This window comes from Rhipicephalus sanguineus, chromosome 2, assembly GCF_013339695.2.
Source record: "Rhipicephalus sanguineus isolate Rsan-2018 chromosome 2, BIME_Rsan_1.4, whole genome shotgun sequence".
Lineage (NCBI taxonomy): Eukaryota > Metazoa > Arthropoda > Arachnida > Ixodida > Ixodidae > Rhipicephalus > Rhipicephalus sanguineus.
The window spans coordinates 55,283,259-55,306,745 of NC_051177.1; the positions used below are offsets into that span (position 1 = coordinate 55,283,259).

General features: G+C 46.0%; 1 protein-coding gene across 3 annotated transcripts in view; it reads left to right on the forward strand.

The window, feature by feature from the left end:
* LOC119382980 (gamma-aminobutyric acid receptor subunit beta) overlaps positions 1-23,487 on the forward strand; it is a 213,248-nt gene that overhangs the window by 80,982 nt on the left and 108,779 nt on the right. For all 3 annotated transcript variants that reach the window (XM_037650925.2, XM_037650926.2, XM_037650927.2), the window contains exon 4: positions 7,492-7,718. In XM_037650925.2, coding sequence (XP_037506853.1) covers positions 7,492-7,718 — 227 coding nt within the window. The remainder of the gene's footprint in view (positions 1-7,491; positions 7,719-23,487) is intronic.

Consider the following 23,487-nt stretch of genomic DNA (forward strand, 5'->3'; position numbering starts at 1 on the left):
TATGTTATATACCACTGCGAGGAATCGCTGCAGACGCATGCAACGCGGCTGAAGTACTTCGGAGATGCAGCCTTGCTGTATTTCCGCCAAACAAATATATTCGCTGCTTAAGAATACCGTGCAAGAAGCGAGACGGAATATCTTCGTGTAAAAAATATATAGCTGCTAACGTCAATATTCTGAAAGGAATTCTTCGCTTTTATTTTCCTTCAGCTGCATACGATCCTCCAAATTTTATTTACTGTCATGGCGCAGCCTTGCATGTCGATTGCCGTAGGAACCTAGCTTCCTATGGCACTCTTCTAAAGCACTACGTACTTCAAGACATGACATTCTTCTAAAAGCACTACGTACTCCAAGAAATGCGAGTGCACAAGCGCAAACCCACTCTTTCCATAGCAATGTTTTACGAGCGCCTGGCTCACGGACATTAACATAAAACTGCGCTTGCGTGGGAGAGCCGTCCTGGCTCAAGGCTAGTATATAATAATGCTGTCCCGTCCTCTTGACATTTATCGAGGTCCATACAACAAAACGAACAAGCTTGTGCAAGTTACACCTCGTCTTCGAGTATACCAAACGCGCTTTTCCGTTTCATCACACTTCATCACGGCACTCGATGTACTGAAACTTTTTTAACTTACTATAGGGCTACGCCAGTCTACTTAACAGGGGAAAATACCTGTTTTAACAAGAAAGTGTTTTATGCCGGGGTCCGCCAAGACTTTAGTGACGGATTTCCGTCGCGGATATGACGTTGATAAAATGGACGTAATGAATGAGAAAGAAAAAAAACTGTAAGAAAAAGTTCCCCCGCCAGGAATCGAGCCGACGACTTCGTGGCCGCGACGATAAGTGCCCGGTGCCCTACCGACAAATCTACTGAGACAAATACACGCCGCTCCAGAAACGCGCCTTATATCTCTCTCACATTCTCTCTCGCAGGGTGCTCTCTGTTGGCGGCGCTAGGAGGGGCGGGTTGGTGCCGCCGTCTCTGTGCGGGAAAGTGTAATAATGCGGCATAAAACTTACTAGCGCTGATAGAGAACGATTCGGTGACCACGCAGTTAAAGCATAGCCTCGGAGATTGCGCGCCGGCGGCGCAGTCTCGAAGGCCACGGTTAAAGCGTCTCGCTGCCAGCGAAAAACACTGGTCATGCTAAAATCTGGGAGTCGCCTTAGACGCAATTACGTTCTTTGCCTTTCGCTTCGTGTTAGCATGTGACGGCTCGTTGTCGGCGTAGTGCAGCTTCCACATGCACCAACGGTGTTTCGTCGCTGACTACTTCGAGTGTGACGGCACCGAATAATAAAACTGCTGCAGTAAGCGCTGCAAAAAGGCAACGAATGTCGACTGACGAATGTCGTGCGTTGGTGGAGCGAGACAGAAGCCAGCGGGACGTGGAACGCCTGCGCGAGTTCGCGGCTCAAGCTACGAAGCTGTGCTTCCCGTGTTGCTGAAGTGCAGTGTGGTAGGGTATGCATGAGCAGAGGTGTAGGTTACCTTATTACTCGGGAGTGCACACCGTGCCGTTTCTCTCCTTAATTCGCGACGCTTTGAAGAAGTGCACATAGAGTACCAGTGTTTATTATGTGCTTGTTGATGTCAACTTAGCGCAAGATTCACGATACGCTGTGTGCATGTATATGTTAAACACTTCAGCTACGACAACGGCTAGGTTATGATCATGGGCGTTAGTCGTCGCGATGGAGATATGCCTTTAGGCGTCAACTTGGGTGCATCCACGTCAAACGGCGCTGTAGCTGCCAAACACCAATAGACACTGTACAAGCTCTTATATATCACTGCACAATAAGCGCTACTTCTGTGAAGACACGTTTCACTTTGTGTTATACCACTTCCTCTGACGGAGGGATCAGTCATGTTTTTTTTTTTTCCCTGTCAACTTCGCCTTCTCGCTAATGCTCCATGCTCTCGTTCGTTCGCCATTTCATTCAACGTTCATTCAGTCAATTCTTCGTTTATACCTTTGTTTTGTGCTTAGTCCTTCGTACCTTCCTTTGTAGCAGTTCATTCATTCATTCATTCATTCATTCATTCATTCATTCATTCATTCATTCATTCATTCATTCATTCATTGATTCATTCATTCGTAAGCCCCGTTGTCTCGAGTCCCCTCCTATCCCGTCATTTCGTTTTCAGTCCGTGCGCTCACGTTCCTTTTCCGCCGGCAATTTCTTTTCTTTCTCTTTGGGAGCGTACATTCTCGTTTACTCGTCGCGTCGTTCACCGGTCGGGGACGGTCAGCAGCGGTAGCTATAGTGGTGCCACACTAGCAAGCACGCTATCCGGGGCGCGCGCCGCACCTTATTGATTGCGACCGACGCGACTGCTACATCGCCGCGACTGAAATTGCGCCCGTTTTCTATCCGTGTCAAGGGCAGAATGGGTCGGCACTGTCCTTCTCACTCTCCCTTCGGTACCATTTCCGTGCTTCGCCATCGCCCTGTACGCTACGAGCTTCTCCCGGTTTCCTTTGTTCCTTTATGCCTTGTTTCGTTTCGTTTGTTCCTTCCCTTTATCGTTTCCCCTTTTTTTCCTGAACTAGGACGCTATACGTGACGAGTCTCGGAGCTCTGCCTGACGCACACAGGAGCACGTGCCATACCGACCTACATTTAGTGCCTTTTCAATTGTTCCGCTTCCCTGCGTATCGGGGCCCTCAATCACGGGCAGCCCCGCATGTCCGCGAACCGGTTCGCTGCTTTTTGTCTCCGCGTCTCACCCTTACTCGTTTCTTCCATCGTCTTGTACAACCAGGGAGTTGCAACTACAAGGCATACGTGTGGCCGTAATTCTCAGACGATACGTTTTCTTTTTTTTTTTTTTTTCGTTACTTCAATGTTTTGTTTGACACTTCAGCAGTGCCTGTTCTGTACGGCGCATGCGTCCTGCGTTTGTGCATGTGCGTTTATTTTTTATCTTTGTATGGGAGTTCTGCGGCACACGTATTTCAATAACTATGCGTAAGGCCAGCTCGAAATTGCTGCGGCAGCGTGAGAATCGTGCGACTGCAGCATATTATTATTATTCTCATCCGCCACGGCGGTCTAGTGGTTATGGTGCTCGACTACTGACCCAAAGATCGCGGGATCGAATCCCGGACGCGGCGCCAGCAGTTTCGATGGAGGGGAAAAATGCTTCAGGCCCCCTGTATACTCAGATTTAGGTGCACGCTAAAGAACACCACGTGATCAAAATTTCCGGAGCCCTCTACTACGGCGTCACTCATAATCATATCGTGGTTTTCGGACGTTTAACCCGAACAATTATTATTAATATTATTCTCACTGATGTTTCTTTCCCTTAGAATCGAGTCTAAATATTGGGAACCGACAAATAACGTACCCTCGGTATCAATATGCAAGCAAATGTGCGAACATCCACCGCAGGGGCGAATTCGTACACTTGGACGCGTGTAGCCGCTCCTGGATACCCAAATGCACCCTGAAAAGTGTTAACGTGGCGATATTGCAGTTAGCAGACTGCATGAAAAGAGATTACACTTCAACGCCGGCACGCCTTTACATGACTCAGCGCGCCGTGCAGACTTGCAGTCAACTTTACGCTCTATAGAAAGTATTCTGACAGTTGCCAGATCCAAAGATTTGAAGAGACAGACAGTGCTAAACGCAGAATAATGTTTTTTTGTTGCAACTTTTCATATATCTTAGCAATATATGCATTGAGCCTGGAATAAATTATGCTTTTCGAACTGTGTGTGAGCTTGGTGTAGTCGACTCTTACTCCGCTCTCTCTCTCTCTCTCCTTTTTTTTTCTTTTTTTGCGGTTCCAAACGGGACCTCGTGTATAACATTCTTTAGCCCGTAGCTTGAGACTTCTGCGAGTTTCGCTTCCGCTTAAATGTATACCTGAGGCACGGAGTACGCGAAGTGCACTGTTTCTGGCATCTCAAACGTCTCCGTAATATATCCCGCAGTCAGCACTACCTCGGCGACCAATTTTTCGACCGACCGCAAATACAGGCATCGTAGCGACCGGAACGGTGACGCTTTGACAAAAAGGGCTCCATTTCCTCGGGGCGGATCTATGTACGCGCCGTAAACATGCCCCCATATACTTTGAGCCCATTAAGAGCCGCGAGAACAGTCCAGACCCTAATGGTCGCCGCTTGAAGCAAAACAGGCGTCTTTGATTTACAGCGCCACATTCGGCGGCCGCACAATCGCGTGACGGATTCCGGCCGGCGACAGACCGAGATGTGTTTCGGGACAGAACCAACGCCTGGCCGTATGGCATTTGTCTTCGGTCGCGGACAGCCTCAAACGTGGCAACAGTCGTTGGCGCGCTGCCAGAGTGCGCGAAGCATATCAGGTTTACAAGGTCTTCAATCTGACCGCTCGACGGGAGCCTGTCTCTCTCTCTTAATTTACCTAAATTAACTCGCACGCGCGTCTCGGCCACACACGTTAAAATAAAGCAGTTTTGTCGTAGAAGAAGGTGGCCGTAGAATTAGCATTGCTCACAGGTATGCCCATTCGTCTTACGCAATGTTGACCAAAAGGCTCTGGATATTGAGTTAGCGTAAACATAAAAAGAACGGTCGTGCCAGAAACAATTTGATGACCCGCCCTCGAAGCTAAGATTGTGCACTGTGGCTTGTTTTTAGTGCACAAACCACGAGATCTCAATTTTGTATGGACCCTCGCAGCAAGATGTGCCTCGTAACCCTCAGTGCAGTTTTGATGAGTCAGATATGAAATGCGATAACATTATTTTAGAAATGTATTGGTTACGTTCGAAGGTACTTGTTTCGATTTATACTACCGATAAGCCACACGCTGAGATAGCTTAGCGGGTAAGCTCAAGCTGCAAAGCGCGAGGGCGCGGGGTCGATTCCCGACCCCAGCGGCCGCATTTCGATGGGAGAGAAATTATATTTAAAGGCAGGTTGAAACCCCCAGCTGGGCAAAATTATTCCGGAGTCCCCTGCTATGGCATGGCTCAAAATTTTATCGTGGTTTTGTTGCGTAAGACACCAGAAATTATTGGCGATAATGAGGAATTCTTTATATGTTACTACAAAGCGAAATACCGTGAGGAACCTGCCATACATGCCTGGCAAAGCAGCATTGTTCTCGCTCCCTGTCATTCTCTCTCTCCCTTCTTACTGAATGCTTCATTTCATTCCTCTTCTGGACTTTGCCTTCGCGAAAAGTCCGAACTTGTTGACTTAAAATGTACTGTAAAGATTAATCGATGTCCTTTAAACATCTCTGGTTCCTCGTATAGCATTCTGATGTGATTCCGGACAAAAAAAAAGCTTTCGCATTTGTCTCCAACGTGCAGCTGAATTCAAACGAAAAAAAATTACCGAAACACTGTTGAAACAGCTTAAGCAAAAATGACGCACAACGGAACTATCCATTTGTTTCATAGACATCGTCACTTCCTTAACCATTTTTGTGCCTTCCGAAACGTCTTACCGGCGAGCAATCCACTTTCCGTTCTCGGAAAGTACTCCAGGCAGATTTATTTCCCTCGACTGATTTTTCCGCAAGGCCTGCGTTGCCGGGCGGAAATAAACCTGCGCAGCAGCCAGAACATTCGCCAAGCTCTCTCCGCCCAACCTGCGTCCACCAATCATATCTTAGCGCAAAAGCAGGGAGCACCCATGCACAACGACGACAAACATAACAACAAAAAAAAGGAAACGAACACACGTCTCCGAGTCAAGGTATGCTCAGCTGCAATAAGAGGAAACAAATTATCCTCGATAACGTTAAGTAAAGAACATTAGCCCTAGAAAAAACAAGAGAGCGAGAGAAGCGGTAGCGAGAAATCTGCGGAGCAGATTGTAATGGCACACGCCGGAGCAATACGTTGCCGTGCCTTTGCTATCTATAGGCGTACAAGAATCCGTACGCGATGCCGCAAATATAGCCATTCCCTTATAGCGCCGCCAGGCTCAGAAATGGCGGCCTTTCGCGAGTGAGCACTGCGTGCCTGTTCTGCGGGGCCGGCGACGCTTTATTGCCGGACCGAGACGCCCGCAGGGCTCATCGTCGTAAAGCGCGCCAATCATGGTCGCCGGATCCGAAGCGCCTGCAGAGAGCCGGAATCGGAAAACGAAATCGCGCTCCTCGCTGAATCGGTACGGCGGGCGAAGCCTTATTTACGATGAAGGCGCGCTGAAAGTCCGCGCTGCCGCTTCTTCAAAGGGTCCCCAGTTTCTCTTCTTAATGCCCCACAGCGTAAAAGTGATGGCCCCGACGTCTTGTGGCGCCGTCGCTTTGCTGCTAGACGAAAGCGCCGCTTTGATTGCGAGCTCGCGGAGGATGGAGAAATTCTTGAGTTTAACTGGACACTCGTTGAATGAAATTATGCGGCTGGTTTCTTTTTCTTTCTTTCTGTTCCTACTTCGTGGTGCAACGCTCCTATATTTAGACGTTGCGACTAAGTGGGAGTTCCACGTTCCCGTTTTAGAACGCGTCAAGGCGTCGTGTGAGTGAACTTTTATTGAGGCGAGGTAAACTGGAAAGCCAGATGTAACTTCTTCGTGACAACACGCTTCCCGTTGCTCCTTACATGTTAGGAAAACCTTGGTAAGTAAGCCAAAGACAAAAGTGCATTTGTTCACATTAATAGACTCACCTGATAAATACGGCTTTGGAATGTAGAGGCTGTTTTTGTCTGCTCAAACCTTCCTTAAGTATTTCCAAGGCTTTCTCCCTCTCTCTTTACTACACCCTCACCCACGCGTAGGGTGATTCGAAATATCACTGTTCACTGGAATCCATCTCCACATTTACTGTTGCCAATTATATGGACGCTCCAGGCACGTTCCTGCCGTCGATGTCGCCGTGAGGTTCCATATAAGCAGCGAGGGCGACACCCTCGCGTCGTAAAACCTACGTGCGAGTGAAAGCGGCTCAAGCGTGTTCCGTCGCACGAAAGGCGCATGGGGTATCCCGATTGGGGGTGGGGGGGGGGGGGGGGGGAACTGATGGCTCCGCTAGAAACTGCGCACTTTGAGCGGCCAGGCGCGGTGGCACGCCCCTATCTTGACAGGGATCAGCAGACGGCTCATACCTCTGTACGTGCTACTAGCCTTACTTCGTATAACATTACAATTTGTTGCTGTCGCAATCATTGCTTCGCCCTTGTGGTGAAACTCGGAACTTTTTTTCACAATACCGGCTGAATCACCTTCGTGCCTTATATTTTCGAAATATTCGTGCGACTCCAACGTTACCACGGATTGAAATTTACAACGTTAATGCACTTATAGCAACTAACCATAACGAGTCATTTCGTTTATTTGGTATTCAATATTACTTCGTCGCGGAAGTATCCATCTATAGTTTGCACCTTGCGACCTCTCCTTTACAACGCTGTGGCAATGCATTTTTAATATCTCTCACCGGGACACGTGCAGCTTTTTAAACAATAAGTATTAGGACAGTCAGCGTTATTCGTACAATAAAATGTGCGTATGCTCTTCGCAGGACTTTACTTCGGACTTCTATTTCCGGCAATCGTGGCGGGACGAGCGACTCTCGTTCCAGAAAAGCCCAGACCTCGAAAGCATGACGGTCGGCGCTGAAGTGGCCGAGAAGATCTGGGTACCCGACACCTTCTTCGCCAACGAGAAGAGCGCCTACTTTCATGCGGCCACCACGCCCAACACTTTCCTCCGAATCGGTTCCGGAGGAGAGGTCTTCCGCAGTATTCGGTGAGTGTACGCTCGCATATTGCACGAGTTACATTGCAGCACCGCGATTATGTACGTCCATTCATGCGTAAAATTTGCTACGTTTTGTGATTATTGATAACTTCACGATGAAAACTGTCATGTAAAAGAAGAGGACAAGCAGAAGCCACGCATAGGCACCAGCATCTCCTTAGACGCATTTAATAACAAGAAAAACACCATCAACGCTTCGTCAAACTTCGCCAAACACCTCCGGCAATTTGGTGCAATACATCAAGCAATAAAAAAATATTGTTTTCGCTATGTAAAAAGTTCGTTCTAACCGGAGTTTACTATGCAACTACCGAGACGGAACTCAACAATTGATAGGAGAGACACTTTGTTTTAGGGGGCGCGCGGGTATTAATTTTTGGGACTCAGCCTAACAAAAAAGTGTACGAAGCCAGTCGCTTCGAACACATTTCGAACAGTTTTTACTGAAATATGGCAGCTTTCATAATTACCATAAAACAATGTTCTTAAACAGACATTCACAATGCTTCCATGTTTTTTTTTTCCTTCAAGACGCACGTGTTGAAGTATCGTTTAACGAAAGGTTTAAAAGAAGCGTACGAAACAGATAAGTAGTTCCTTGCATACATGTGTTTTGTGCAGAGTGAGAATGACAGCGATTTAGAAGGTAAGGTATGGCTACTTGCACAGAGCATATCGTGCTCTGATAAGTAACGACTCGCGTTTTATACTGCGAGGCGCGCTTCTTTCTACGTTTTTATGTGACCTGGCTTCACTCATAAAAAAATGTTACATGCGTGACCACCGCTCGGTGGAGACCATGCCAGAATATTTATTAACCTTCACGGTCCTTTAGGATTGTTCACTATATCCACCTTGACCAGGAGCATATGTGTAACGCTCTTGCTCCAATTTTATGTTTTATCTCGGGCACTTAAAGGTTACAACATTCCGGCAACTGTTTAAAAAGTGTCGCATTTGCGAATACGAACTGCTTTATTTCAAGGCGAGTTAAAACATCCGCGTACTACTAAAACCTTTATTCCTAAAAGCATAAATCAATTATTGCCTTCTTTGCTGGCTTTACCAGCCGACAATGGTATAATCTCCCATTTTTATCAAGCAATCGATTAGCGAAAAGCCTGGGTGAACACGACATGTTTCGGAATGAACTAAGAAACTACTAGGAGGCTACTGCTTACTGAAGTTTGAATAATACCATACGACAGCGATGATGCAACTTTGCATTCTTTCGAAGTACTACAATAAAGACAGCTGCGTATGCCAAGATCACAATACGAGCATTTCAGGTAACCGGGAATTGTAAAATTAAACGAGTTACAATCACATTAGTGGCAGAAAAACGTCGGCAACCTTTTAAAATTATTAAACAACTACGTAGTTATGGGTAAATTTATCGGCGAATCCTGTTATGTCTAGCCCTTGGATGGTCATGTTGAACTGGCGAATCAGGTACTGTATAGAATTTTTTATGTCTCGGTGACAGTGGCTTTCCGAGTCTATGGATAGAAAGGAGATAAGAAGCGAGGGAAATGCGATAGTGTTGCTGTTTTACGCTTTTCGTACAACTGCGCCTCTATGGTTAACAGGCAACTTCAACTACATCGGAATACCATCAGCCGCACCCCTCAAACAGCATGCTCGTTTGTTTTAACATAATGATATAATTGCTAGGGTTTAACGTCCCAAAACCACGATATGATTATGATGAATGCCGTAGTGGAGGGCTCCAGAAATCTTGACCACCTGGGGTTCTTTAACGTGCACCTAAATCTAAGTACAGGGGCCTCAAGCATTTTCGCCTCCATCAGAAAATGCGGCCGCCGTGGCCGGGATTCGATCCCGCGACCTTCGGGTCAGCAGTCGAGCACCATAACCACTAGACCACCGCGGCGGGTTTTTTTCTTTTTTTTTTTTTGAACATCGCAGTCACCATGAAAACAAAAGTACGCGACGCTTTCAGTAATACAATCATGGCCGTTTATCAATGCGAAACATATAAAAAAAAACTTCTCTGTACTCTCCAAATCGGTTACGTGTAAAAGAAAACTCAGCCACAGCGTTCGTTAAAACTGACACGCCCTTTTAACTACCTGGCTTGTTTCGCAAACCACAAGAGACGAAGTAACTATAACTAGTCGATAACACTGACGCAAATGTGCCTTCCGGCCTTGAAGCGAAAGAAAGAAAAAAGAAGGTTAAACCACCGCTTTCACGCTTTCCTTTTAGGGCACCTTCATTTTGACACAAACCCAAACCAATATGAGTTCAATATTGAGCCATGGCGGGCTTCAAATAGTCCTGTCAACGTTGCGCCGAATGCCGCCGATTGTAGAATAAGCCTTTACTATTTATATATATATATATATATATATATATATAGCACAAACGTGCACCACAGTGCACGTTTGTGCTGCTTCTGAATATATATATATATATATATATATATATATATATATATATATATATATATATATATATATATATATATATATATATATATATATATATATATATGCTCTTCTCATCGTTATTTCTATTAAAATTTTCTGTAGACAACTTGCTCGCAATACGGCCCAATTTACTGTACTTTTTTCATTGAGTCGAACATTCTTTTCTGTTCTTTTGTGAGCAGGCCACTCTGAAGTCTTTTTGTTACATGTTCAGAAGAAAATTCCTGCGGCGGTCCTTTGAACCTGTTAAGACTAGTTAACTACATGACATGGATTGTTGAACAGCCCCGCCACGGTGGTCTAGTGGTTATGGCGCTCGACTGCTGACTCGAAGGTCGCGGGGTCGAATCCCGGCCGCGGCGGCTGCATTTTCGATGGAGGCAAAAATGTTTGAGGCCCGTGTACTTAGATTTTGAGTGCACGTTAAAGAACCCCAGGTGGTCGAAATTTCCGGAGCCCTCCGCTACGGCGTCCCTCGTAATCATATCGTGGTTTTGGCACGTTAAACCCCAGAGACTATTATTATTATTAGGGATAGTCGAACACGCAGAGTAAATACCTCAGGCCTATACGCTCGATCTCAGAATTTCACAGCCGGGCTGCTTACTTTTACTACAGTCGTTACAGAATCCTAGCCACTTTACTTTTATTAACACTAAACTTTTTTTTTATAGCAGTGAGTATGCTACGCGACTGTAACGCATCCAGGGCGCATTATTGGAGCTTCTTCATTAAATTGGTGCAGTGTTCAGTCAAGACCGAAGCGAAATAAAATATAAGAAATATTCACGGAAGTATTGCATGCAGCGCTTTGGGATAGTGGCAGCGCGTTCACTGCTATTGCTTTATTTACGAAGACTTGCACAAAGCATTCATCGTTTCACTGAACGCCGCCTAGCTGACACGCTTAACTTTTCTATTTTTCTCTGGAAGATACCACTACATGCGAACTGCCGCTGCTACACGTGTCCTTTCCAGCTGCTGTTTTAATATCTAGTACTGAACGCCGTCACCACGGCTACTTTTTAACTCATTGCACTGTTGCTCAACAGTTAAAATTTTACAGCGGCTGTATAAGACCGACAGCAGATGTTTCCGATATTTGAGTAGGATCGCAATATAATACAAATATTTTCCTTAAAATGGCGCCAAGCAGAAAGTGTTTTAACCCTTAATTAGCACTAATACAGGGACTATCAATGACTTTCTGTTTTCGGCAGACCATAACTTCTCAACTTTTAAAGTCGAAGGTAAGAATAATTCATCACGGGAAACATTATGCCCAACAGCTCCTTAAAACATATTCGAGCGTTCGATCTGAATCATCGCGCAATCGGTAATCGCTGCTTAAAAACTAATTTCGTTTATTTCTGTCACTCATGGGACACCGACCTACAATGCCGACAGCGTCTCCCGGATTATTTATCAAAATATCTTGCTTTGCGAAATGGCTGAAGACTTATGGATGCGCTGGTGGCACGATCAGGAAACGGGCTTAATTAAGAAGGAGATATAAGAAAAGAAGCGAGTGGGAGCTATGTGGCTCGTAACATTTGCTGCGACCAGAAATGGCAAACGACACGTGGAGCAGGCCAAATGGAAAGCAAATTTACTTCATCAATACCTCGTTTTCTCGTTGCGTCACTATGGAGTCCGAGCCGACGAACAAGCCGTTGTGAATGGCTGAACATAAATCGCGTTGGCATAGAATCAAGTCCGTAATCCGCCTCTCACAAGACGAAAAAGCCGTACTGGAAAAGACAGCGCTCAGTGGCAAAACGATGATCAATCAGCGTTCGTGAGATTAGGAAAACGATGCTACGAGACTAAAACATCCATTAGATTAGATTTGCGTCTGGAGAATGTATCATTGTTGCCAGTTCCGTCCAAGATACTTCCTTAAAAGCCTTCTTTCGAACAATTCGTTTGCTCTCGGTCCTATACGAAGTGAAGTGCAAAGGGAAGAGCACTCGTGCACGCCTTACTTCTATTCCATTCGGATTGCGTAATTTAGTTCAAGTGCTTGAGCGAAAGGAAACATTTGAGGTAGCGAACGCCTTCTCTTGGCATTCTTTCGTGCGAGATCTTAGCATCCCGTCGTTCGACGATACGTGCTCACAAATAAGTGGCGTGGCCCTTAAGTTACGGCCGCGCCAAAAGTTGCGGGAGGCGAACCTGAAAATAACCCTAAAAATGGCTGCAGCAACTTAAAAAGGCCTGCTGATAAAACGCCGTTTTTAAGACCATGAAATGCTTGGGGAACGAGTAAAAAGCAAACAAACGAAAACGAGCCAAGTATATTTGGTTCTAACATTTCATGATCTCGAGTAATTATCATATGTTTTTCTTGCGACAATGACCAGCTGATTTGATTTCTTTCTCGCATTCTTTGGCAGCGATTCCTTTAGGAATACTCTAGTTTTACTTCCAAACAAGATTGTTTTCTCGCCGGACATTCATACTAATGTTGTTTTTGGTAGTTTACTTTAATTCATTGCGTATGCTGCCTTTTTTTCTTGCTGTTTATAATCCGTCAAGTCTGCGGCGGCATGCATTGCTGTAGGGAGTTAAACGGAGAGAGGAAGAAAAGAAAGGACAAGGAAAAAAAATGGAGGTATCGAGGCTGTACTTTGTTTGCTGCCCTGCGCTACAGCTCTGCTATACTGTAGAGAAGAAACCAAAGGAATTTGAAAAAGATGCGACTCGCCTCCATAAAGCGGCATCCTCTGTTCAGCCAAACGCTGCAGTCGGTCATCGTCGAACCGCAGCGAGGCTTCTGCGGCTATCTTTGCATCTGAAGGCCTAGCATATGACCCCAACATCTTCTATGGACGCCCCTTCCCATTGACCAGACTCTTTTACTCGATCACCCGCATGTAGAACAGGAACAGACAATCCTAATCCCACCTATCAACTGTCAGCGTGACCCACACAGGGACTGCTGGTTTCGTTACGTCGCAATGGCTTGCGATCGCTGGCGGCAAGCATGCGATAAAGAGAGGCCAGGCGCCATGGCTGTCATTCGTTCCTGCTGACCCGCAGCTCTTAGCCAAAAGATGGCTGTTAGCTACTTTAGGCCCTACACTAGGCCTAGAACAGCAAGCACGAGTTTTCTTTCGTCATCGAAAGAAGTTGGACGCATGAGGATGTCAGAATTGTTGGTCAAGTCTAGCACCTTTTACATCACCGTTTGGTTGGCTATCACTCGAAGACTAGCAGTCAATTTTGACGCGGTCCGATAAGCTTGTATGCATATACGTACGAGTGCGGCTCTTCTTGGAGTGCAATACATCTGGCAATACGAAGAGCGTCTCGAGGTCTGTGGCGCCTTCAGTTTCAGTCAGTTACTCAACCGCTCGGTTACAAAGCCATATGCGACCCGTCACGCTTCGCACTACATCAGCATCTCCGAAAACGTTGCGTCACGCGAGAGCGCCTCGGGAAACAACGCCATCACGAGCAAACAAAACTCTGATGCGCCATCTGTTGGCGGGAGGGCTAAATACATGGACTCTCGTTTCTCGAATGAAACCGCCATTTTTCCTTTTCGACTTGGTTGATTTTTACTGCTCTTTCCCTCTTTTTCTCACGCTCATTTCTCTCCATTACTGGTCGGCTTTAAAGTGAAGTAAACTTCAGGACTTGCGCATACTCGCAAAGATAATTCCTGTCGCTGTAAAAGCAATGCAGCTGCGCGCGATGTCGCATTTAGCAGGGAAACAAGCTTAGAGAAAACGCGGAATCAATGCCTGCAATGTAACGTTCTCTTCGTCCGCAAACTTAGTATCGGGACATAAAATAGAGCTGTAATTTCGATTAGAGTGGCCACGCAGTGCAATTCATCGCCCTGTTGGATTAAACATGCATAACCTCGAGAAAGTGTGCTTGACTAAGAGCCTAAGTAACATCAACAGCCACTTCGTTCACTTCTGATACAAACGTAAAAGGTCTGATAAAATATGCGCACGAGAGTACTCAAACGGTAGGCCGCACCAGTAGCCTCATTTTCAATACAACGGAAGCACGTAGAAGTTCTACGTTTAAGTTTTAAACCTTCTTTAGCCGCGTTATAGAAAAGCACTCGGCGGCTTACGCAAACTTATTAAGGCTGCTTGAAAGCCTTATTACGGCACCAAGGCCCGAACGCTGTTCGGGATAAAAGCTTTCATATTTTTAGGTATCAAGTGGCGCCATCTTATTTGTTGTTCTTCACCTTTCTTTTTTCCGCAAGAACGAACGTTTTCTTTTTTGTTTTTTTTTTCTTTTCGCTTCTACTACCTCTCGTCCTCCTGAATCACTACCGCCTCACTTACCGAAGATAATGAGCATAGCAGCAAATAGCAGGCACAGCCACGCAATGGGCCATGCCTGTTCGTCCATACCTTCAGCCAAAAAAACAAAAAACAAACGATAGATACATCGATGAAATATCGCCTTGTGTACCTGCGGAGTACGTGCAAGCTTTTCTTAATGGGCAGCCACGCGTCACGTATGTTTTTTTTTTTTTTTTTTTTTTCTCCGGCGCTTGCAGATAAAGAAATGAGCCACAACAAAGGCGCTTCGCTCCGTCTCACAGTTTCTATGTGCTTCGTTCTATTTTGCGGAGTATTAGAAAACTCATTGACCGGTATTTTTTTAAAGAGGAGTATTTCACTCTTACGCTGGCCGTTACGGAGCTTTGAGAGAGAGAGAGAGAGAGAGAGAGAAACGAAGAAACTTCGCGAAGTGCGCCGTCAGGCCGCGATGGGTGGAGAATCATTTAATATTTAGGCCGCGCTCTTCAGTTTCCTTACATCAGCATTCTTTGTTCAGCTCGGCGCCGCGCCGGTCATGCGCGGTTGAAGCTGGGCGAGTGGCCGGTAGCGAAGAATCTTGTTACAACGCGAAACAAGATGAGATCTTTCTTTTCTCGGCAGCGCTACGAAAAAAAAGGTCGAGGCCCACTTCAACAAAGATGCGAGCATACTCGTTCCTTCTTCCTGTCTTCTTTTCCTCTCTTTTTCTCTTCTTTTCGCTTTTTTTGAAAATACATAACGCGAGCAAAACAACATGTTGGCTACAAAGGGCTCTCGAAGAAGTTTCGTCATCCGCGTTTCGCAGCCGGTCGATGCCAAGATCGAATTGATGGCTTCTTCTCTTTTTTCCTTCCTCTCCATCAAAGTGCAATTTCTGAGACGTTTTTATTTCTCCGTTTCTCTCTCTATCTATTTCTTTCTCTCCTGTTTCTGAGGCTACGAAAAGTAACGGCCTTTTTGTCTAGACACCGCCGTATAGTTGGTCTCTTCGAGAATTTCCTGCGGGCAACCTTCTCCTGGGGATTTCATGTAGAGCCCGCATTGCCTCACTCCCACGATACGACATACGTTGACACGTTGGTTTGTTTCCTTCTATTTTTCGCAGCCGCGATCGTACTTAGTGCAATGAAAGTTTTCCTTCCCGCTTTTTTTAGGCAATCGTGGAAACTACTTGGTGGTTCTCCTTTGGGAAAGGATGACTTTTAGCCCGAGGGGTCTTGATTGAGCGCTTAGATCCGGTCTTGAAATGTCAGAGGTACCGACCGGCGCGCTATGTTTAGCAGCGCCGTTCTTATTATCTCCCCGGGCGGCCAAAATGAGAAAGAAATCCAGGCGAATCACACGCGTATTTGGGAATTTGTTTCAAGCGAAGCTTTGTTTAATTGTACCCAAATATCCTAACTCCACATTTTTTTTTCCTTCGTCATTCCTAGATGCATATAACTGCGCACTCGTCTCGCGAGTGGCGCTCTCAACCGTAGTCCTCCTCTTCTTCTTAATTATCGTTATATTCGTTCAAACACATAGGGGGACACGTAAGAGTCGTCCCAGTGGACAGCGAAACTGAATACACTACCTAAACTGATGCTCACTGCTCTTTGCGTTTCGAGTACTGGTAACTACACAAATAAAGCGAGATTGCGGAATGCCGGAGATACAACGCAATGGCAAAAAAAAAAGAAAAACGTGGCAGTTGTCTTCGCCCCTCTGCTTTGCCTGGAACGACTTGAACACGGCCTTAATAACGACCATAAACCACCCTGTTTTACACAGTTTGTGTGTGAACCCTGTCCGTTGGCACAAACCTCGAACCGCTAAACTACAAAAGATAGAAAATGATACTTGTGAAATAATAAAATATTGTGGTAATTTAGATCGAATGATTCGAGAAGGCTTCTGATGGTGTTCGTATAATCACGTGACAAGCGGGTGGGTAATTGAGCTGTAGTGTTATGCTAAGTTGGGTGACGAAGTGTACTTAAACAGGGGCAGCTGACAGACAGACCGAGAGATCGAAAAAAAAAGAGGCAGAACGGCTGGCCAGAATCTCGCACTGTGTGCTACCCTGCATTGTGAAAGAAGCAAGAAAAAGAGAAATTCCAAAAGTAAATGTTTGGCCCCCTCAATGCTGCGGCTGTTGTCTCTACAGAATAAACGTAGCTACAATTGCGCAGTCTTTCGTGCCGTCGTTAATTTCAGCTGTACTCTAATGTGATCTGCGCATTAACATCTCCTTGTTCCTATTTCTAAAAGCACACTCAAGTCCAGCAGTCTAGCTTCACTTGTTGACCGCGTATGAGATATGGTAAACGCTCTCCATATTTGCTTTTCCGTAAGGGAAACTTGAAAGCAAAACAAGATTTTAAAAATTACATTCGCAGCAATGCGATTATTTATCACTGAAACTTCAAGGGAGCCGGAACAAGGAGCCGACGATCAATGTTCATGTAAACAGAAACCTCTTGAGAAAACTAATTGATAAGACGACAAAAATCCTATTGACGTCATTGCACAAACAAGCATTGCTCAAGCCGTGACTCGACGGCACGACACTGTGGCTAGTTTCAGAGTTCAGATACCGCACCTCCAGTGTTCTTTCGATCGACGTACGAGCTTGAAAAGGTTGTACTTTTTTTTTTTGTAGCTTGGCAATGTACCTCCTTCTTTTTATTTGTTTTTCGATACGCACTTCCTTTAGCAAATTCTCGGCAGTCGTGAGATTGAGTGAAGAGGCGTTGAGGATTGCATGACCATTTCGGCCCAACAGAATCCGACAGCAAGCACGACATCACTTGTAACCTGAGTAAACGAAACATATATTGCCATTTTCGCACTGTGTTTTGCCGGTGGTAGTGGCCGCGCGTTTATTTTGAGGTTAGTGAAATCACAATCGCTCTTCGGTGTACCTTTCCTAGCGCAGAACTGGAAAGGAGTTTCAGACAGCACGGCGAAGCGGTTACTGCGAGCGTTCTACTGCATCTCAGCGAAAGTATCCATCGTTATGTCTTCCGCCGGCATAATTTATGTTATTATATCGTCTGTTATCAGACTCACCACATGACGCCCCGTATCGTAAAAGTAATGCCATGAAAAGCCTATAACGGCGTTGTCTAACGTGCAGTCTGACACACACTTGTCTAGAGCGGTCGATCACGTGGCTGTGGACGCTGGCGCCGTCCGCAGCTGCTACCTCGCGTTAGCAACATGCTTCTGTTGATGCTTGAATTATAGCCCAAGAACGTAGCGAGCGGTATGAGTATGTTTGGTATCATTGCGGCGTAGGTCTCTGCATGCTTTTGCAAAAAAAAAAAAAAAACTGCGCCTCAAGCGGCCGACCAGCTGCTCTAGACAAGTGCAGTTTACACTGTACCCATAATCCAGTTCACATTGCGTTTAACAATAAGAAACATGACCATTTACTTGCTTACAGCTATATGACCTGTATTCAGGTCTGCACCACTTACCTTTATGGCATAGAGCTTATTTTGCGATTAACATTCCGTACCGTTTCTTGCTTGATAGATTCGACAACGTGAACTATTGGCTTACCTACAACCTGTAAAACTTGTTTTTTAACACGAAAGTCTTTTATGCCGGTGTCCAGCAAGACTTCCATGGCGTATTTCTGTCATGCAAATGAGGAACGAGATCACATGGCAAAGAAAATAAGCTATAAGAAAATGTTCCGTTCATAGGAGTCGAACCCGCGACCTCTCCGTCGGCGACGATGGCTGGCGGGCGTTTATTTAGCCCACTGCACTACCCCCAAACACATAAAGGAGGCTACACGAACGCGCCTTTTATATTTCCCACTTCCTCTCGCAATGCGCTTGGTTCGCGGGGTGGTGTTGCCGTCTGGACGTGGTAGAGAGAAGCAATGCGTGGTCTCCGCAATTAGTTCCGGCAACGCGCCGTTGCTACGACCAAGTGTAATTTGGTCAACACTTTAACACACCGCGAGGTGCTGGCTTTAGTCCAAGCCTCGCTCATAGCGTCCATTCATATTGAAAAACAGCTCTCCCACGCTCGCCTGGCTGTTGCACTGCGTTCCCCGCTCACCCTGTGAGAATTAACGACCAAGCTAGAGAGAAAACACGACGCGCGTGGCGTTTCTCTTCGTGTTTCACGACGCTTTGAAGGCGTGCATATCGATTATCAGTGTCTACAATGTGTTTGTTATACCATCTTTGTGCGGGATTCACCCCCCCCCCCCATATGCGGTGTCCAGGTATATGTTAACAACTTCAGCTACCTCAGGGGTTAAATCATGATCTTGGGCGTTAGTCGTGGGGACGGAGGCATCAGTGTGGGTGCGTCCACATCAAGCGGTGCTATATCTGCCAAACAACAATAGACATTGTACAAGCTGTCATATATCAATGCGCTATAAACAATCAACTACTTCTGTGACGACAAGTTTCACTTTCGTGTTATATACAGATTCCTAGACGGAGAGATCAGCCGTCTATTTTTTTTCGCTTTCGCACACGTTCCCAAGTTTTCTCCTTTCTTTCCTCTTAAGGCACGATAAAAAGCCAAGAAACAAAATGGATCTTCATTGTAGCTCCTGGCTCATGGTTTTTAGTGGCGTTGTATCTACATTTAATACCCTGCTTGAGCGCAATTCCATCGCATCGACTCCTGAGGTGATTCGATTCTGCTTTTCGGCAATCAAGCTCGATTGTACGTCGCCTAAGTCGCGTTCCTGCGAAAAGACTTTTTTATTATTCTTTAAGCCTCCTTAGCAGCGGATCTATTGCTGTACCTGTTTTCAACCTTTTTTGTGCTCTTCTACAGGGGCATTTGTCTTCCCGATTGTTTTCTCGAACCTGGTACCTTTTTTTGCTTTATCTTTATTGAAAAAGCGAAATCTGAGGCCTCTTCGTTTTCCTCCTCTTCTTTCGTGTCTTCAGCGGGAAGAGAAAGAGAGAGAGAGAGAAAGAAAGAGCTTTAGTTCGATGCATTTCCAAGAAAAGGAGAGGACAGCTCTAAGTCTAACCGTCGTACGAAACGAACAGCTTTTGTAGACATTCCGAACATAAGAGATTTACGAGAAGCGAACAAGCCGTCAGTGTAGTGAAAGATTTAAAAAATAATAATAATAATACAGGGGGTTTTCTTTCTTTTTACCGAACAAAAAGTGAGAGCGTTTTTGAGGAAGATGACGCAAAAAGGAAACGGCTCTCAGATTGCCTCGAGGGAGAGATGAAGGGAAAAAAAAAGCGCGCTACGTCGAAGGAGATCGGCCGACATTTGGGGCCGACATGGGTGCCTATCGGATAAACGTCACCACGCCGCCGCCGGGCGGGTCGGTATCAGTGGTGTGCGCGCCACCATAGCCGCTCGATGGAGCTCCGCGGAAAAGACCTTGGCGTAAGGAGAGGCCTGCTCTGCAATCACAAGAAGCAAAAGGGTCTGCAGCTGCGCCTTTCCCCTCTCTCTCTCTGTATTCCCATCGCCCCCTCCTTCTTTTTTCTATTTCCCCGACACCCTCGGCCGGACAGACATCTTGGCTGGCTTCCAGACGCAAGAAGAAAAAAAACTTAGCCAATCCAAGAGCAGACAGAGTTTTTCGCGGTGAGTTGGACCGGAAGGAACTGTTCCCCTGAATTCTTCACTCCCCTCCTGACAAATGTGAACGGCCGTTTTGCCAACCTTGCGCAGATCTTCCGTCCCTTACTTGCTCTCTCTCTCTCTCTCTCTCTCGCTCGCTCGCTCGCTCGCTCGCTCGCTCGCTCTTTGCTTCGTTCTAGCTGTGTGTTCTAGTTCAAGCTTCTTTGCTTCATTTTACACTCAGCCATTCTCCTGTGTTTTCTTGCGCTGCCGCGATACACCGTTTTCGAAATGCCACCTCTCGGCCTCTACCCTATCTTCGTGCGATTCTACCGCTTCTTCTGTACTGAGTTTCTTTTTTTTTTCACTACTTTCCCCAGGGGAAGCAAGCGGTTGTCTCGCTCTTGCGCTTCCCTGTGGAACGCACCCGGGCCAGCCAGCGCGTTACACGCGCAAAAGTAGGAATAAGCACTGGAGTGTTTGTTACTGAAAGCATCCAATTTCTCGAGAACAAAAAAAAACTTTTTTTTTTTGTTGTTTCAGAGCTGCTCGCACGGAAAAACGTTTGTCGTATCGCTTCTCCCAGGCCCTACTTTTTTCCCCTGTTTCCTTTTTACGCGACAAATTGCTTTAGATGCGGAAGCCGAGTGATGGATAAAACTGGCGAGCATAAATCTAGCGCGACGTTTGTGCAAACGTTTGCCTTTCCTCAACGCCCTAAGATTTTCTCTTTTTTCTTTCTTTCAAACATTCGGAGCCTTCTTTTTTCCTTTCTTCAGAGCCGTGGGGAGCATGGTTTGGTCGTTGCACTCACCCGTGAAGCCGTTCTCATCTTTGTTTCTGGAATGCTCGCCTATTCTGTTGCTGCGTCGTAGTGCCCACATAACCAGTGGATGTAACCGTTTCACCGAAAGGCAGCGGCTCTGGGTGAAGCTGGCTCGTAACAGCTTCACGGCGTGGTAACGTTCCAGACATCGAAAATGCTTGAGAAGACTCTTCGAATTCTAATGCAAAAGCCGAAACTAGAACCGCTTTAGTCGAGGCACATGAGTCTACACTTACAGATGTAAGTAGAGCGGTCCAGCTCTGCGCTGCAGAAGAGAGACGAAGTAAAGAACATAAATAAACATATCCTTGCAGTGCACGTTTGAAGTTTTCTCAAGCACCGTTTTATCTCATAACACGCAGGAACGCATAGAATGTCGATATTTTTTTACAAAAGCAGTGCGTCGGTCCGTAATCCAAGTCCTTAACTAGCGTGCGCAAGGGGCAATATTTTCTGTGTGTCTTCGCCGTATGATTTCTCCTTATTATTTATTTTCTCTCTCTCGCTTTCAATCCCCTATTCCCCAACCCCAGTGCAAGGTAGCATACCGGATACAAACTTCTGGTTAACCTCCCTGCCTTCCTCTGCTCTTTCTCTCTCTCTCTCTTGCCATATGATTGAATTAATTTCCAAAAAGAGTGAGGGCAAGTGTATGCCTACGAAGCGCATGCCTACAAGACAACTACTTTGCAACTTCGTTCCATCATATGGCACTGACACACAGAAAGGTCGCCGCTGCTCACGCTAGTTAAAGATTTGGGTGGCTGTACGTGTTCAGTGCGAACATCGCTGGCAGATTGTTCCTGAAGAACAATACGCACGTGCGTAAAGTCGAAACATGTTCACTGTGTTGTTACTCCTCCTTTTTCTCTGCAGTTAGCATAGCACCTGAAAATGAATTGTCGTGATTTACATTGCCAAGTGAGATGCCTCGTACTTGCGCAAACATTGGAATGCTGTCTAAAGACAAGAACACTGTCTTGCTTTCATGTAGGTGAAAGCATGCAAGACATTGTAATAAGGCGTCCTTTTGTGCGTGACATGTCGCGATAAAAATGACCCTTAGTTTTAGCTTCAGTGTCTCGCCACTCCCACTGAAGCCATTGCACTGCGGAGTACGCTCATTCTGAGTATTTTATGACGAGACAAATGTAGCAAAGCAAACAGGTTTTCAAACACTGAGACATGTACACTTTGCATTATCATCACAAATGGTTAGCGGCTGATAACCTCTACGTAGAGACAAAGGCAGCACGCCTGTGTGCCAACATCGAGACACAGTTTAACTTTTTGTATCCCGGATTAGTGGCTTTGTTGCAACGCTTTCTATAGTCTATAGAACACACAGAGAGGAACACTGTTGGGTAAGCATCGTTTTAACAAAGTATCAAGATCAAGATTAGCATGATCAGAATCGAACACTAGCGTCGCTTTCAAAACGATTAGGAGGGTACTAAGAGGTAGATTGAATAGATGACCGTCCGCACCTGGGTGTACGAAACACGGTTGATATTGTACGCGTGCACGCTGAATCTGCCATCTACTAACGAAGACCAGAATATTTGATCACTCGCTGTTCCGCCTCTCCGCGTGGAATGATTCGTAACTGCAGCCTTTGTTATTTCAGAGTCGTAGCTGGATAGATATGACCTACTGCGCACACAAACGGCACGATTTCTTCTTTCTCGAATGATTCCAGTACACATTGTAGATATCATAAGACCGATGAGCAACAATACCACGGCATGATTGAAGTTTGAGCAGGGTAACCTCATTGCGAACCACAGAACCTACAGGAACACGTTGAGGGTTCCCCAAGTGAACGAAAGAGTTCGCGAATTGAAAAGCATTAATGCGGGTTTCGCGTGACGCGCCACCGATGAGGGGTCTGCCAGCATGGCCGCTGAGTATAGGAAGCAATCAACCGCCGCCAGAGTAGAAGGCCCCACTATCATCTCTTGTTTCAATTTTTATACTTTAGGTGGTCTCTCCTCCACAGCCTAGTTGTCCCAAGCATCCGCTCATATTCCCGCCTTTTTTTTTTGTTTCCGATATTATCTGCGGGGAATGACGACTAACGATGCCCGGATTGGTGCACCAGCTGCGCCTAATTGCTCCGCTGTCTATATAGTGTACAGGTTCGCGTGCGCTTAGTTATCGACGCTGCTACTCTTGGTTTCATATCCTCCCCTTATTCCTTTATTTCTTGCTCAGTACGCTAAGGGAATGTCTGGCTCGAAGCTAAGCGACGCACTTGTGAATCAATATGCACTAGGCAGCGGACGCCCAAGGTTGAACGCGGTGAGAACAGGTGATCCCGAACGGGAGACTCCTCTGGGATCTCTGAACACATGCTTTATTACTTTTTGTTTGCTTTATATGATCTCAAGAACAGGGTGGTGTATGGCAATTTGACTTTGCAGTGCTTGCAATATGTATGCGAAGTGATACGGCTATGTATGTAATTTCGTGGGATGGCAAACGTTGTCCTGTGTAATCAGGCGAGGCATAAGTTACATCATAGGGCTTCAGCTCTAGAGAATTACAAAGCATTTTTTGGCCCTCTTCTGACAATATTCATCTAGCATCCTGTCCCTAGGCATTGTACATAACAAATTATTTACATTACA